Source organism: Ranitomeya variabilis, chromosome 2 (genome assembly GCF_051348905.1).
Source record: "Ranitomeya variabilis isolate aRanVar5 chromosome 2, aRanVar5.hap1, whole genome shotgun sequence".
Classification (NCBI taxonomy): domain Eukaryota; kingdom Metazoa; phylum Chordata; class Amphibia; order Anura; family Dendrobatidae; genus Ranitomeya; species Ranitomeya variabilis.
The window spans coordinates 644,678,415-644,695,791 of record NC_135233.1 but is presented as its reverse complement, the minus strand read 5'-3'; the positions used below and the strand labels follow the sequence as shown (position 1 = coordinate 644,695,791).

Genomic DNA, 17,377 nt, shown 5'->3' with positions numbered 1-17,377 from the left:
GGTGCTAGGATTAGATATATGGTCAGCTCAGTTACCACTGCCCTATGAGCTGTTTTTTTGTGTTTGCAGACTTAGTAATTATTTCTGAGACCCTCTGCCATTGGGGTCATAACACTTCACCCAGATATGTTTTTTCTCTAACTCCTTAGGACTCATGTCTGGCAGTAGCTGATCTATGCGTTTGTTACATATTACTTTGTTGCAACACCACCAGGTGAGCAGATCCATGTTGGTTTATGTGTTGTTTTAACATTTAAAGCCCTATTGAGCGCTCTTCCTTTTCCTAGTTTGCCTAACTAAAAGCTATCATGTTATACTAGATGGTGGCCCGATTCTAACGCATCGGGTATTCTAGAATATGCATGTCCACGTAGTATATTGCCCAGCCACGTAGTATATTGCCCAGCCACGTAGTATATTGCACAGCCACGTAGTATATTGCCCAGCCACGTAGTATATTGCCCAGCCACGTAGTATATTGCCCAGCCACGTAGTATATTGCCCAGTGATGTAGTATATTGCCCAGGCATGTAGTATATTGCACAGCCCACGTAGTATATTGCCCAGCCACGTAGTATATTGCCCAGCCACGTAGTATATTGCCCAGTGATGTAGTATATTGCCCAGCCACGTAGTATATTGCCCAGTGACGTAGTATATTGCCCAGTCACATAGTATATTGCACAGCGATGGAGTATACAGCACAGAGCCACTTAGTATACAGAGTTAAAAAAAAATAAACATATACTCACCCACCGTAGGCCCGTTGAAGTCCTGGCTCTGTGCACAGTGCAGGCGTCAGCTTCCGGTCCCAGGGTGTGATGACGTCGTGGTCACATGACCGTGACGTCATGGCAGGTCCTTCTCGCGCAGGACTTGTGATGACGTCGCGGTCACATGACCATGACGACCGCAGGCGGCAGCTTCCGGTCCCAGGATGGTATGCCAGAAAGACCTTCCATGACGTCACGGTGTCACGGGAGTACTGGGTAGACTAAGGCTGGTTACCCGGGCCCCTGCGATTTCCCTTAGGCTAGGGAAAGCCTGTCTGTCCCTTTCCCAGAAGTTACACTAAAGGTGTGCATGTCTGGGCCGCCAGGCCTGACCCTGTCTCCTGTTTCAGCCCTAAGCTGAAACCACGACCCGCCACCCAGTGAAGAGCCCAAACACCAATCCCCACAGAAAGCACAGACAGGAAAAACTGAAAATCACACCATGCCGCAGACACACAGGAATACACTATAATGTGCACAGGGCAAAACAAATACAAATATAGGAAGGAGGAATATGACAAAGGATAATACACCACCAGATACGATATTCCTCCAACAAGACCACCACTCCAGACCGGAATCACTAGGCACAAAGCACAAGCTATAATCGGCGATGCCCAAAGTCCAGCACGACTATTTAAAGGCCGTGGGCGTGACCCAGCCTCCAACCAAATTACCAGCTAGATTAACCCCGAGCAAGCTGGATAAAGTCTAGCCGATGCCACTGAGTGTGTAGTGGACGTATGTGGAATTACCGCTGTCTGTCGGACGCCCTAGCGTGAACAGCGTCCCACATGACAGTACCCCGCCTTCTACGAGGGACCCCAGGGCCCTCACGACTTATAGGACCCGGCTAGTCCGGATGGCGGCGGTGAAACATACTGACCAGCCGGTCCGCATGTATGTCCGAGGCTGGTACCCAGGACCTCTCTTCCGGCCCATAACCACGCCAATGAACCAGGTACTGTAATGTGCGGTGCACTACTCGAGAGTCAACCACCTTGGAGACTTCAAACTCCAAATTGCCATCCACCAAGACTGGAGGTGGCATAGGCGACGTGTCCACAGAACCCACCACCTTTTTTAATAAAGATCTGTGGAACACGTGTATTTTATATACCATAGGGAGCGCCAAACGGTAGGCTACCGGGTTAATGATGGCAGCAACCCTAAATGGACCAATAAACCTTGGACCCAATTTCAAGGATGGAATCTTGAGTTTTATGTTTTTTGTGGACAACCACACCCAGTCACCCACACTCAGGTCCGGACCTGTCACACGTTTACTGTCAGCCACTCATTTGTACCTTGCACCTACGCTTAGCAAGTGCTGTTTCACTCTCCTCCACACGGATGCCAGTTGTGCTCCTAAGTGGTCCTCCTCCGGGACACCAGAAGAACCCCCTTGACGTAGAGTACAAAACTGAGGATGGAGCCCATAAACACAAAAGAACGGGGACTCCCCAGACGATTCCTGACGGTGATTATTTATAGCAAACTCAGCCAAAGGAAGGAACGTCGATCACTCCTCCAGATTGTCAGAAACAAAACAGCGTAAGTACTGCTCCAAATTCTGGTTCATACGCTCGGTCTGACCATTTGACTGAGGATGAAATGCAGAAGAATGCGACAACTTGATCCCCAGCCGTGAGCAAAAAGCTTTCCAAAATTTTGCCACAAACTGAGTACACCTATCAGACACAATGTCAGACGGGACCCTGTGAAGTCTGACCACCTCCTGCACAAATACCTGAGCCAGAGTCTTAGCGTTAGGCAATGAAGGCAAAGACACAAAATGCGACATCTTTGATAACCGATCAACAACCACCAGAATGACCGTGTTCCCAGCAGAGAAGGGCAAATCTGTGATAAAATCCATGGAAATCTCCATCCATGGCCTACTGGGTACCCCGAGAGGATGTAGTGTGCCAGCAGGACGAGAGCGGGACGTCTTAGCCCTAGCACACGTGGTACATGCTGATACGTACGAGACCACGTCCTGTCGGATTTTGGGCCACCAAAACCGACGCGACACCAACTACAAGGTACCCCTAACCCCTGGATGGCCAGCCAGGACAGCATCATGATGCTCACCCAACACCTTTAGGCGAAGATGGAACGGTACAAACGATTTATTAAAGGGAAGCTCTGGTGGTACCTCCTCCTGAGCCTCGGCAATCTCAGCCTCAACTTCGGTCGTGAGAGCCGAGACCACTACACCCTTTTGGAGGATGGGTACCGGATCTTCCCGAGGTTCTCCCCCCAGAAAACACCTGGACAAAGCATCCGCCTTAGTGTTCTTAGACCCAGGTCGGTACGTAACAAAAAAGTTGAACCGCGTGAAAAACAATGCCCAGCATGCCTGCCTGGGGGACAGACTCTTGGCTGACTTCAAATACAGCAGATTTTTATGGTCGGTGATAACTGTAACCTGATGGACCAACCCCTACAAAAAGTGTCGCCATTCCTCAAAAGCCAACTTGATAGCCAACAACTCCCTGTTGCCGATATCGTAATTACGTTCGTCAGACGACAGCTTCTTGGAAAAGAAGGCGCAAGGACGCAACTCGCCCAAGGATGAGCCTTGTGACACCACCGCCCCCACTCCAACCTCAGACGCATCAACTTCCATGGTAAATGGTTTTGATACGTCCGGTTGCTCCAGAATGGGGGCCGAAGCAAAACTGTTCTTCAGAAATTCAAATGCGCGCACAGCAGCCTGAGGCCAGGTGGAGAAATTGGTACCCTTTTTCGTCATGTCAGTAAGCAGTTTAGCAATGGTAGAAAAATCCTTGATAAACTTTCTATAATAGTTGGAAAACCCAAGGAACCGCTGGAGTGCTTTTAGGTTATCAGGCCGTTCCCAATGCAGCACCGCTTGCACCTTAGCGGCGTCCATTTTAAACCCTGAAGCAGACACAATATAATATAACCCAAGAAAGGCAACTCCTGAACCAAAAATACACATTTCTCAAGTTTAGCATAGAGCTTATTTTCCATGAGTAGCTGTAACACCTGCCTCACATGCTCTAAATGAGTATCACGGTCGCATGAATAAATGAGAATGTCATCTACACTCACCGGCCACTTTATTAGGTACACCTGTCCAACTTCTTGTTAACACTTAATTTCTAATCAGCCAATCACATGGCGGCAACTCAGTGCATTTAGGCATGTAGACATGGTCAAGACAATCTCCTGCAGTTCAAACAGAGCATCAGTATGGGGAAGAAAGGTGATTTGAGCGCCTTTGAACGTGGCATGGTTGTTGGTGCCAGAAGGGCTGGTCTGAGTATTTCAGAAACTGCTGATCTACTGGGATTTTCACGCACAACCATCTCTAGGGTTTACAGAGAATGGTCCGAAAAAGAAAAAAAATCCAGTGAGCGGCAGTTCTGTGGGCGGAAATGCCTTGTTGATGCCAGAGGTCAGAGGAGAATGGGCAGACTGGTTCGAGCTGATAGAAAGGCAACAGTGACTCAAATCGCCACCCGTTACAACCAAGGTAGGCCTAAGAGCATCTCTGAACGCACAGTGCGTCGAACTTTGAGGCAGATGGGCTACAGCAGCAGAAGACCACACCGGGTACCACTCCTTTCAGCTAAGAACAGGAAACTGAGGCTACAATTTGTACAAGCTCATCGAAATTGGACAGTAGAAGATTGGAAAAACGTTGCTTGGTCTGATGAGTCTCGATTTCTGCTGCGACATTCGGATGGTAGGGTCAGAATTTGGCGTAAACAACATGAAAGCATGGATCCATCCTGCCTTGTATGGAGCATCTTTGGGATGTGCAGCCGACAAATCTGCGGCAACTGTGTGATGCCATCATGTCAATATGGACCAAAATCTCTGAGGAATGCTTCCAGCACCTTGTTGAATCTATGCCACGAAGAATTGAGGCAGTTCGGAAGGCAAAAGGGGGTCCAACCCGTTACTAGCATGGTGTACCTAATAAAGTGGCCGGTGAGTGTAGGTACACAATAACGAATTTCCCCAGAACATGCGAGAATACATCATTTATGAAATGTTGAAAAACTGCAGGCGTATTTGTCAACCCAAATGGCATCGCCAAATTTTCAAAATGACCCTCAGGGGTATTAAAAGCCATCTTCCGCTCATCACCTTGACGGACTCTTATGAGGTTGTACGCCCCCCTGAGGTCAAGCTTGGAAAACCACTTAGCACCAGCCACCTGGTTGAACAAATCAGGTATCAGTGGCATAGGGTATGGATCACGAACCGTAATCTGGTTTAACTCCCTGAAATCCAGACACGGGCATAGTCTGCCATCTTTCTTTTTAATGAAGAAGAACCCCGCTGCCACCGGCGAGGACGAAGGCCTGATGTGCCCTTTGCTCAGACTCTCAGCAATGTAGTCTTTTAACGCTTACCTCTCAGGACCAGAGATGTTGAACATCCTAGCTTTCGGCAATTTGGCCCCTGGTTTAAACCTAATAGTACAGTCATAGGGGCGATGTGGTGGCAATTCTGAACAACTCTTCTCTGAGAACACATCCGCAAAATCCAGCAGTGACTCAGGAATGCTAGGAGTCACAGCGGACACACATGTGGCCAGGCACTTCTCCTGGCAGAATCCGCTCCACTGGATTATGTCCTGAGTTTTCCAGTCAATCACCGGGTGGTGCATAGACAACCATGGAAAACCTAGAACCATTTGTGCAGGAAGATTACTGAGCACCCTACATGTAACTTGCTCAGAATGTAGGACCCCTATGTGGAGTTTAACCTCAGCCACAAACTCAGTAATCTCCCCCTGTGGGAGTGGAGTAGCATTGATGGTGACCACCCGGACAGGATAAGGCAGTTTTTCGACCGTGAACCCGGCTGTGCGCGCAAATTGCTCATTAATGAGATTAGTGGCCGAACCACTATCCACAAAAACAGTGATTGGCAGCTCTCTGCCAGTGACCATGGAGGATATGCATAAGCTCGGATTGGCCTCCTCCACACCCTCTGAGCTTAGTAGTTTTCTGCCATTGTGCTTTTCTTAGAAAACAGAGGACAAGCATTTACATAATGCCCCTTTTTACCACAGCAAAAACAGGCTCCCTGCTTCCTGAGCGAGGGGGCTTGCTGACGTGACACCCCTGCGATTTGCATAGGCTCCGTGGGCTCACCTGCAGCAACCTCACGTGCACCTATGACCTCCCCCATAGGCGGCGTCTCTAGCGCCCCCTGACACAAACGGCGATCAATGCGGACAACAAGACTCATGGCAGACTCTAGAGAAGCAGTAGTCTCATACATCAGAAGGGCTTGTTTAACCCTTCTCGAAACCCCATATACAAACTGACTCCGCAGTGCCGGGTCATTCCATTGTGTGTCCACTGCCCAACGGCGAAATTCAGAACAGTAATCCTCCGCCATTCGCTCCCCCTGGCGGAGAGCACGTATTTTAGATTCTGCTAGAGCCAATCTGTCAGGATCATCATATATGAGTCCAAGAGCAGAAAAAAAACTCTCCACTGAGTTAACTGCAGCTGAATCAGAAGGTAATGAAAACGCCCATGCTTGGGGATCTCCGTTCAGTAATGACAAAACCAGGCCCACACGCTGGGCCTCATTACCTGAGGAAAGCGGGCGCATACGAAAATATAATTTGCAAGCTTCACGGAAAACAACAAATTTACTGCATTTCCCAGCAAATCTCGCAGGTAAAGGGATTTTTGGCTCTGCAACTCTACCTGCAGTTTCCACTTGCACATTAGACACCACAAGACCCTGTTGCTGAACTGCCCCCTTCAATTCAGTGACCTGTAAGGACAGCGCCTCCAAGTGGCGGGTTATAGAAGTCATGGAATCCATGACCTAAAAAAACTTTTTTTTTTTTTCTTCTTTCTTTTTTTTGGGCCGATTATAATGTCATAGGAGTACTGGGTAGACTAAGGCTGGTTACCTGGGCCCCTGCGATTTCCCTTAGGCTAGGGAAACCCTGTCTGTCCCTTTCCCAGAAGTTACACTAAAGGTGTGCATGTCTGGGCCGCCAGGCCTGACCCTGTCTCCTGTTTCAGCCCTATGCTGAAACTACCACCCGCCACCCAGTGAAGAGACCAAACACCAATCCCCACAGAAAGCACAGACAGGGAAAACTGAAAAATGCACCACGCCGCAGACACACAGGAATACACTATAATGTGCACAGGGCAAAACAAATACAAATATAGGAAGGAGGAATATGACAAAGGATAATACACCACCAGATACGATATTCCTCCAACAAGACCACCACTCCAGACCGGAATCACTAGGCACAAAGCACAAGCTATAATCGGCGATGCCCAAAGTCCAGCGCGACTATTTAAAGGCCGTGGGCGTGACCCAGCCTCCAACCAAATTACCAGCTAGATTAACCCCAAGCAAGCTGGATAAAGTCTAGCCGACACCACTGAGCGTGTAGTGGACGTATGTGGAATTACCGCTGTCTGTCAGACGCCCTAGTGTGAACAGAGTCCGACATGACACACGGTCCATGACCGCGACGTGGCCCTGCGAGAAGGACCTTCCATGACGTCACGGTCATGTGACAGCGACGTCATGCAAGGTCCTTCTCGCAGGGCCTGTGATCACGTCGCGGTCACATGACCGTGACATCATGGAAGGTCCTTCTGGCATACCATCCTGGGACCGGAAGCTGCCGCTTGCATGGAGCGGTCACCGTAGCGATGCCAGGAGCGCGAAAGGCGGCGGATGGTGAGTATAGCAGGTTTTTTTTTTATTATTATTTTTAACATGACATATTTTTACTATTGATTCTGCATAGGCAGCGTCAATAGTAAATAGTTGGGGACACACAGGGTTAATAGCAGCGGTAATGGAGTGCGCTACACCGCAGCCCATTACCGCTGCCATTAACCCTGTGTGAGCGGTGACTGGAGGGGAAGGGGATTATGGAGCGGGCGCCGGGCAGTGACTGCAGGGAAGTAGGGGAGGGACTAATCGGACTGTGGCCGTCGCTGATTGGTCGCGGCAGCTATGACAGGCAGCTGGACTTGGATTCCATGACAGACAGAGGCCGCGACCAATGAATATCTGTGACAGACAGAAAGAAAGACAGACAGAAGGACAGACAGAGGGAAGTAACCCTTAGACAATTACATAGTAGATATTCCCAAAATTGCATCAATAAAAAGTTCTCGTATGGCACTATGGACTGAAAAATTAAAAAAAGGTGCAAGTCTCAGAAAATGGTGACCGAAACAATTTTTTTTTTTTTTACAAATTTCAGAATTTTTTCATCACTAAAACACCAAAAAACTGAACATATTTGGTACCACTGTAATTTTGCTGACCTGGAGAATAATGTTGGCAGTTCCTTTTTTCAATGAACGCTGTAAAAACAAAACCCAAAAAGTCAGACTTGCAGTTTTTTTTCGCAATTCCACTGCACTTTTAATTTTTGCCACATTCTTGTAAATTGCATGGTAAAATAAACAGTATCATTCAAAACTGTAAGTTGTCCACAAAAACACAAGACTTATGGTAACTGAAACACAAAAATAATATTGCTCTTGGTACAAGGAAAGGAGAAAATGAAAACACAAAAATGGAGAAGTCCTGGGTCATTAAAAGATTAAAGTAACACTGCATGCAAAACTGATACAATGTTACACCCAAAAGTGTCAGTCAGTATTGTGAAAGGCATCGTATCTTTAGGCTATGTTCACACGCTGCGGTTTTTGCTGCGGATCCACAGCGGATTTGCAGCTGCGGATCCGCAGACGTTTTCCATGCAGGGTACAGTACAATGTTACCCTATGGAAAACCAAATCCGCTGTTCCCACTTTGCTTTTTTCCGCTGGAAAATCCTCTCTGATTTTCTGCGGAAAAAAAAAAGTAGCATGTCACTTCTTTCTGCAGATTCCGCAACTGTTTTCCACCTGCACCAATAGGAAAGTGCAGTTGGAAAACCGCAGTGGAATCCGCAGAAGAAACCGCACAAAAAACCGCAGGGAAATCCACCGCGGTTTTGCACTGCGGGATTTCCAAATCAGGACCTGAAAAATCCGCAGGAAAAAAAGGATGGTGTGAACAAGCCCTAAGGGTATGTGCACACGCTGCGGATTTTGCTGTGGATCCGCAGCGGATTTGACGCTGTGGATCCGCAGCAGTTTTCCCAAAGTTTACAGTACCATGTAAAACAATGGGAAAAAAAAACCGCTGTGCACATGCTGCGGAAAAATCAGCGCGGAAACGCAGCGGATTATTTTCCGCAGCATGTCAACTCTTTGTGCGGATTCCACAGCGGTTTTACACCTGCACCAATAGGAAACTGCAGTTGTAAAACCGCAGTGGAATCCGCAGAAGAAACCGCGATAAAATCCGCAGTGAAAACCGCAGTGGTTTTGCACTGCGGATTTTCCAAATCCGCTGCGGAAAAATCCGCAGCAGAATCCGCAACGTGTGCACATACCCTAAAACGTCCTCAGGTGCTTATATCCTCCCTTTTTTTTTTTACAATTTTTAAAAAAATTTTCCTCATACATGGTGGCCCCTGGACTGGACCATCACCTGGGGCAAGCTGTCAGCCATCACCATCTCCACTTTATTAAGGATTTCTGCACTATGGAGGGCCCTGCTTGAATATTCCCAGAATAGGTTCATTGTGAAGAGAAAGGAAACAAGGGGGGCTGTAACATCACCTATTGTGATTAGTTTATACTCTGTTAACCGCTGTGCATAGACGTGTTACCTGCCAATGCTGATAATGAGATCTCTGAAGACACTTATAAGAACAGAAAGTAATACCGTAATCAAAAATAGCCCCAGTGGCTATTATGAAAATTGCAATATTTCTATTTTTGTTTATTAATACTGATCGACTTATGACAAAAACATTTACTACAATTTTTTTAAAAATACATTTAACACAAAAATATTATTTAAACAGTCGGTCATTTTCTAAAGCTATGTTCCTTTTTTCTTTTTTAGAACTCTGTTATACATCATCCCTTCAGGCCCTCCTACAAATACAGATGTTTCTTTCAAAATTAGAATATCATCAAAAAGTTGTTATTTAATTTCTTCAATACAAAAAGTGAAACTCATATGTTATATAGAGTCATTACAAACAGAGTAATCTATTTCAAGTGTTTATTTCTGTTAATGTTGATGGTTCTGACAGTAAATTAAAACTCAAAAGTCATTATCTCACTAAATTAGAAAAAATAACAAAAACACATGCAAAGGCTTCCTAAGCATTTAAAAAGGTCCATTAGTCTGTTTCAGTAGGCTCCACAATCATGGGGAAGACTTAAAAACCACAAAAAGAGGAAAAAATCCTCCAATATTCAAGAAAAAGCAAAAACTGGCAGAGATGCTTAACTGTCTAACTGTTTTTTTGTGCACTTTATAATTTTTTTGGGGTACAGTTGGGCCCAAATGGTTCTGTAAACTGTGGCCTCTGTTCGTACAGGATGCATTATAGTTAGCACTGGGCAGCCCACCATAGAGCGTCATTAATAGGCTGGGAACCAGATGCTCTGCATTCCTTGTGTGAACATTGCCACATACAGATTATATATTTTTTGCACTGGTGTGCCACACAGCCAATCCCTGATTGAAGGCTGGCTGTCTCATTTGGTATTATTGTACTTGTGCGGTTGCCATTATACTTGGGTCCACTGCACCCTGGTAGTGCATTTGTATTGAGGCCTAGTTAGACAGGTAAGCATCTCTGCCTGTTTTTGTTTTTTCTTGAATATTGGAGGATTTTTTTCCTCTTTTTGTGGTTTCTATATTAGAGTAGGACTGGCAAGTGTAAGGACCCTTGACGCGCATTGCCAGCTTACGTATTATGGCCAGAATATCAACCAATACCTTACATATATTGATATGTATTTGTGCACTTTATATTTTTTGCAGTTGGGCCCAAATGGTTCTGTAAACTGTGGCCTCTGTTCACACAGGATGCATTAAAGTTAGCACTGGGCAGCCCGCCATAGAGCATCATTAATAGACTGAGAACCAGATGCTCTGCATTCCTTGTGTGAACATTGCCACATTCAGAATACATTTTTTTGCACTGGTGTGCCACACGGCCAATCCCTGATTGAAGGATGGCTGTCTCATTTGGTATTATTGCACCTGTGCAGTTGCCATTTTACTTGGTTTCACTGCACCCCGTTGCATTTGTATTGAGGCCCACAAAGACAGTGTACTTAACATATGTCCCGAAGGCAGGCATTGACACACACCACAAGGAGGGTAAGCCACAAAAGGTCATTGCTAAAGAAGCTGGCTATTGACAGAGTGCTGTATCCAAACATATTAATGGAAAGTTGAGTGGAGGGAAAAAGTGTGGTAGAAAAAGGTGCACAAGCAACCGGGATAACCGCAGCCTTGAAAAGATTGTTAAGAAAAGGCCATTCAAAAATTTGGGGGAAATACACAAGGGGTGGACTGCTGCTGGAGTCATTGATTCAAGAGCCACCACACACAGATGTATCCAGGACATGGGCTACATGTCTACATGTCAAACCACTCATGACCAATAGACAATGCCAGAAGCATCTTACCTGGACCAAGGAGAAAAAGAACTGGACTGTTGCTCAGTGGTCCAAGGTGTTGCTTTCAGATGAAAGTAAATTTTTCATTTCAATTGGAAATCAAGGTCACAGAGTCTGGAGGAAGAGTGGAGAGGTACACAATCCAAGGTTGCTCTGCCTTCCTCCATATATGATGCTGTGTGGATTTCCACATACGGCTAAACCCTCGTCCACTTCCCAGTAAGCAGACCATATGGATTCTTAAGTCTATATGTATTGAGATGATATAAATTCTACAAAAAGAGCTACGGAGTATATACACCCATCAATTATGAGAGAATAAAGAATTTTATTTGAAAACATATAAACATCAATAACCATAAATATAAAAACAGACAAGGTACACGTTTAAGCACATGTATGGCGGAACAACCACACTGAAAAAGTAGCACCTAGGGTTCAGAGATGACACACGTAAATATCACCTGGGAACATATTGATCACTATATATATATGCCCAGTAGTAGTACTACTGGGCATATTCGCCACTCATACAAAGCACTATGCACTTTATAGTTTTAGTCACTAGTTTTTGAGTGATCAATATGTTCCCAGGTGATATTTACGTGTGTCATCTCTGAACCCTAGGTGCTACTTTTTCAGTGTGGTTGTTCCGCCATACATGTGCTTAAACGTGTACCTTGTCTGTTTTTATATTTATGGTTATTGATGTTTATATGTTTTCAAATAAAATTCTTTATTCTCTCATAATTGATGGGTGTATATACTCCGTAGCTCTTTTTGTAGGATTTATATGTAAGTGGAGGTTGCCCTGTTATATCATATGTCCAATATAGGGTGTTTCCCGTTTGATGTCTGATATGCATCAGTGGTATCTGTATTTATTTATTGAGATGATGATGTTAACGATAATGGGTAAAAACTACAAAGAAATAACAGTGTACCAGTACTGGTACATTATAGCAACAACAGCATGATACAGGGTACAATTAGCATCAGTAACTGAGACATTACAGCAACTGCACAGTAACAGCATAATACAGAGATGCAGTAATCATAGCCATCTAAGGCAAAGTTCATGCTGCCAGCACTGTTCTGCTCTATACAGAAATGCATCTATCTGTATGCAGTGTAAATTGCATTATAACTAAGCTGGAGGATACAGAGCACAATATACCTCTCTTCACAATATATTACATGGTGGCTGCATATGGTTCACATATACAGATTCTACACAAACACATAACTGCATTGTGACTCTTACCGGGATCCACTGGACAGGAGGAGCGATTGTAGGAAAGAGAGAGCCAGAACACACGTGTATCACTCTAAAGGCCTGAGAAAGATGTATGCATATCTTGCTTTCCCAGGGAAGCTAAGGGGTGGTTCTAATCAGAACACACTTAAAGGAGAAATACTAATGTATACAAAAAGCAAGATAGATGGGTAAGTAATGACCTCTAAGGGTTGTGACTGGTATTAGGCTATGAATATTTAACCTGCTGCTCATAAATGGGCAGAACAAAGGTGGTTGAAGTCTATTGTGAAGTTTCCACAATCAGTGATGGGTTGGGGAGCCTTGTCATCTGCTGGTGTAGGTCCACTGTGTTTTATCAAGACCAAATTCAGTGCAGCCGTCTGTGAGGAAATTTTAAAGCACTTCATGCTTCCCTCTCCCGACAAGCTTTTTGGAGATGGAAATTTCATTTCCTAGCAGGCCTTGCCACCTGTCCACACTGCCAAAAGTACCAATACCTGGTTTAAAACTAACAGTGCTTGATTAGCCAGCAAACTCGCCTAACCTTAACCCCATAGAAAATCTATGGGGTATTGTCAAGAGGAAGATGAGAGACACCAGATCCAACAATGCAGACGAGCTGAAAGCTGCTATCAAAGCAACCTGGGCTTCCATAACACCTCAGCAGTGCCACACGCTGTTCGCCTCCATGCCATGCCATATTGATGCAGTAATTGATGCAAAAGGAGCCCCAACCAAGTACTTGTTACGTTTGCTGAACATACATTTCAGTAGACCAACATTTCGGATTTTAAAATCATTTTTTAAGCTGGTCTTATAAAGTATTCTAACTTACTGAGATAATGACTTTTGGATTTTCATTGGCTGCAAGCCATAATCATGAACATTAACAGAAATAAAATCTTGAAATACATCACCCTGTAATGACTCTATATAATATGAGTTTCACTTTTTGTATTGGAGAATTGAAATAAATTAACTTTTTGATGATATTGTAATTTTGTGAGAAGCACCCATATTAAGGTGTATCAGTTTGCCGTACGGTATTCTTTTAATATTATATTTTACTGCCAAAGGTTGAAGTAAAAATAACTGACAATACAGTACATTAAAAACAATTCAACCAATATTATGTTTTGTACCACTATACTTTTAATAGTTGGTATCGGTTAACCCTTTCCTGACATTGTAAATTTTCATGCTCTTTTTTTCCTCCTCGTATTCAAAGAGCGTTAACTTTTTTATTTGTCTGTTAACATACCTATATGAAGGCTTGTTTTTTGCAGGATGAATTTTACTTTTGAAATGATGTAATGTACTGTGGAACTTGAAAAAGATTTTAAGTAAGGTGAAAGTGCAAAAATAAAGTGCAATTACACAATTGTTTTTTGCTTTTACTGTGTTCATTGTATGGCGAAATTGTCCAGGTAGTATGATTTCCCTGATCCGTATGATTAAGGCAATAGATTTTATTATATAAGTGTTGAAAAAAAATATGACATTTTTGAAGGTCCTAAAAAAATATTTTCTTGTTACTTCTTGGACTTTTTTTTGTACCCTGAGCTGTCACTTATATTGAGATAATTTGGGGGTAGATACAATTTTTGATCTCTTTTTTATTAAATTTTTTGTGGTTTTGTGGCTCGTGAAGAAACGCAATTCTGGTATTTGGATTTTTTTCTCATTACGGTGTTTGCTAAATGAGATAGTTAATTTTATATTTCGATAGATTGGACTTTTGCGGATGTGGAGATACCAAATATGTGCATTTTTCATGTATTTTTAATGGGTGGAAAGGGTGGGTCATTCACATTTTTACTTTTTTTCATATTTTTACATACTTAATATTTAAATACTTCATATTTTGTAATATTTAAAAATATATCTTGTGTACTGCATTTTGCAGTCCCCCTAGGGAATCATGTGATTGTCTGATCCCTTATTACTGTGTGTAGCCATAGGATTGCCATAATGTCTGGCACAGGGGTCTTCAGCATACTCCTAGCTGCTATGGCAACCCATCGGCATCTCATAATAATGTTGCGTTGGTGCCAATTGATGGTTAGATTATTGCGCTGTAGATGCTGCTGTCACAGATTGACAGCAGCATTAATTAGGTTAACTTACTGGGGCAGAGCTCCTCTCTACTCGCAGCTGTTTGAGGCAGATGATGTCTGTATAACACAGTCATCATCTGCTGGCAAATATGTACTCAGCTCCTAAACTCATATCAATTAACAGGACCTGATATATGACTAACCAGTATGGCATATGTCAGGAAGGGGTTAAACATGTAGCTATCAATATTACATAGATGTCATTATAATGCTTTGTCAGGTAATGTGGTGATGTACTGACCCTGGGTAGGGAATAACCAAAAGTCACCACACCGTATTATACTTAACAAGAGGCTTCCAATCAACATAAAATGCAATGATCCATCTTAAAAATGACATGTTTTGGAATGAATGCTCTTTGAATGCTGAAAAAAATATATAAAATACGTACTAATTAGTATTTCATATTTGATAATTTTAATTTATTCCTACAGGTCTGTGCTGTTGATTTTCTGGTTGCTCTTGGATCCTCATTGCTGATAATTGTGGCTATGCCTCATTTCAATATATTTACCAACATCACAATCCTAAGCAGTGTGCACTTGGCTTCATCAATTCTTCAAATATATCGTGGCTTCAGAAAAAAAAACTGGAAGTGGGTTATGGCAATCATTTCTGTCCTGCTATGCATTTCAGGCCATGCCGTCTTTTTGGTCATGTTTATAGTTAGAGACACAAATACCCGGAACATTGATTTTGAGTTTGTCACAATGGCAGTAATAGGAACATTTTGTGTTTCCTGGAATTGGTATCGAAAATTTCTACCACAGAAAAATACACTTAATGAACTCAAACTAGATGAGGATGAGAGAAATGTTCTATATATGTGCGGCAGCATCGTCAGGATCACCGTCACCTGGTTGGTTATAATCCCATATGTCTGGTCACACGGAGGAGACGTCTGGACCACAATCAAATCTGCAAGTTCCAAGGATCAGAATTTACTCTTCGCGCTCTTCGGAATCCAAGCCGTCAGTTCAGTGTTGTGTCACTGGTTTGGAGTCATGACATGTAAAATGCGCAATGTTAAGTTAGGTTTTTACATCCCTTTAACCCTTTCAGTGCTATCGCTGATTATAGCCATTATATCCATTTTTTATATAAAGTACAGAGAAGTCCAGAGTGAATCGGAAGCACTGGTTCAGACATTTAATGCCTCCTATTTTTGTCAAAATACTTTATTGATCAACAACAAAACATTGATTGACAGTCTGCTCCTGGAAATAACTCAGCAGACGTGTGAAATAGTTCTGAATATTGACACTGCCAAGTATGTCATAGCATCTGGCATATTATGGTATGTGGGATCCATTTGTGCCAATTTCCAAGTTTGGAGGCTGAAGGTTCAAAGGATTGAAAGAACCACGCAATTGTTAATCAGACACTTGTTTGAAGCCACCTTTATCGACCAGTCCATGCTTCTGAACTTACGAACAAAATTAAACAAAAATACATTTGACGATGTTGACAGGTAAGAAAATAAAACGAGTGCCTGACCTTACATGTTACTTCTCCATGGCTTATTCACTTCACATACAGTGGGGCAAAAAAGTATTTAGTCAGTCAGCAATAGTGCAAGTTCCACCACTTAAAAAGATGAGAGGCGTCTGTAATTTACATCATAGGTAGACCTCAACTATGGGAGACAAACTGAGAAACAAAAATCCAGAAAATCACATTGTCTGTTTTTTTATCATTTTATTTGCATATTATGGTGGAAAATAAGTATTTGGTCAGAAACAAAATTTCATCTCAATACTTTGTAATATATCCTCTGTTGGCAATGACAGAGGTCAAACGTTTTCTGTAAGTCTTCACAAGGTTGCCACACACTGTTGTTGGTATGTTGGCCCATTCCTCCATGCAGATCTCCTCTAGAGCAGTGATGTTTTTGGCTTTTCGCTTGGCAACACGGACTTTCAACTCCCTCCAAAGGTTTTCTATAGGGTTGAGATCTGGAGACTGGCTAGGCCACTCCAGGACCTTGAAATGCTTCTTACGAAGCCACTCCTTCGTTGCCCTGGCGGTGTGCTTTGGATCATTGTCATGTTGAAAGACCCAGCCACGTTTCATCTTCAATGCCCTTGCTGATGGAAGGAGGTTTGCACTCAAAATCTCACGATACATGGCCCCATTCATTCTTTCATGTACCCGGATCAGTCGTCCTGGCCCCTTTGCAGAGAAACAGCCCCAAAGCATGATGTTTCCACCACCATGCTTTACAGTAGGTATGGTGTTTGATGGATGCAACTCAGTATTCTTTTTCCTCCAAACACGACAAGTTGTGTTTCTACCAAACAGTTCCAGTTTGGTTTCATCAGACCATAGGACATTCTCCCAAAACTCCTCTGGATCATCCAAATGCTCTCTAGCAAACTTCAGACGGGCCCGGACATGTACTGGCTTAAGCAGTGGGACACGTCTGGCACTGCAGGATCTGAGTCCATGGTGGCGTAGTGTGTTACTTATGGTAGGCCTTGTTACATTGGTCCCAGCTCTCTGCAGTTCATTCACTAGGTCCCCCCGCGTGGTTCTGGGATTTTTGCTCACCGTTCTTGTGATCATTCTGACCCCACGGGGTGGGATTTTGCATGGAGCCCCAGATCGAGGGAGATTATCAGTGGTCTTGAATGTCTTCCATTTTCTAATTATTGCTCCCACTGTTGATTTCTTCACTCCAAGCTGGTTGGCTATTGCAGA

The 17,377-nt window shown here is 43.7% G+C and overlaps 1 protein-coding gene across 1 annotated transcript in view; it reads left to right on the top strand.

Moving 5' to 3' along the window:
- Nucleotides 1–17,377, top strand: part of LOC143803909 (chitin synthase chs-2-like) — a 141,263-nt gene that overhangs the window by 26,665 nt on the left and 97,221 nt on the right. The window contains exon 4 of the mRNA XM_077281668.1: nucleotides 15,112–16,148. Within this exon, the coding sequence (XP_077137783.1) occupies nucleotides 15,112–16,148 (1,037 nt within the window). The remainder of the gene's footprint in view (nucleotides 1–15,111; nucleotides 16,149–17,377) is intronic.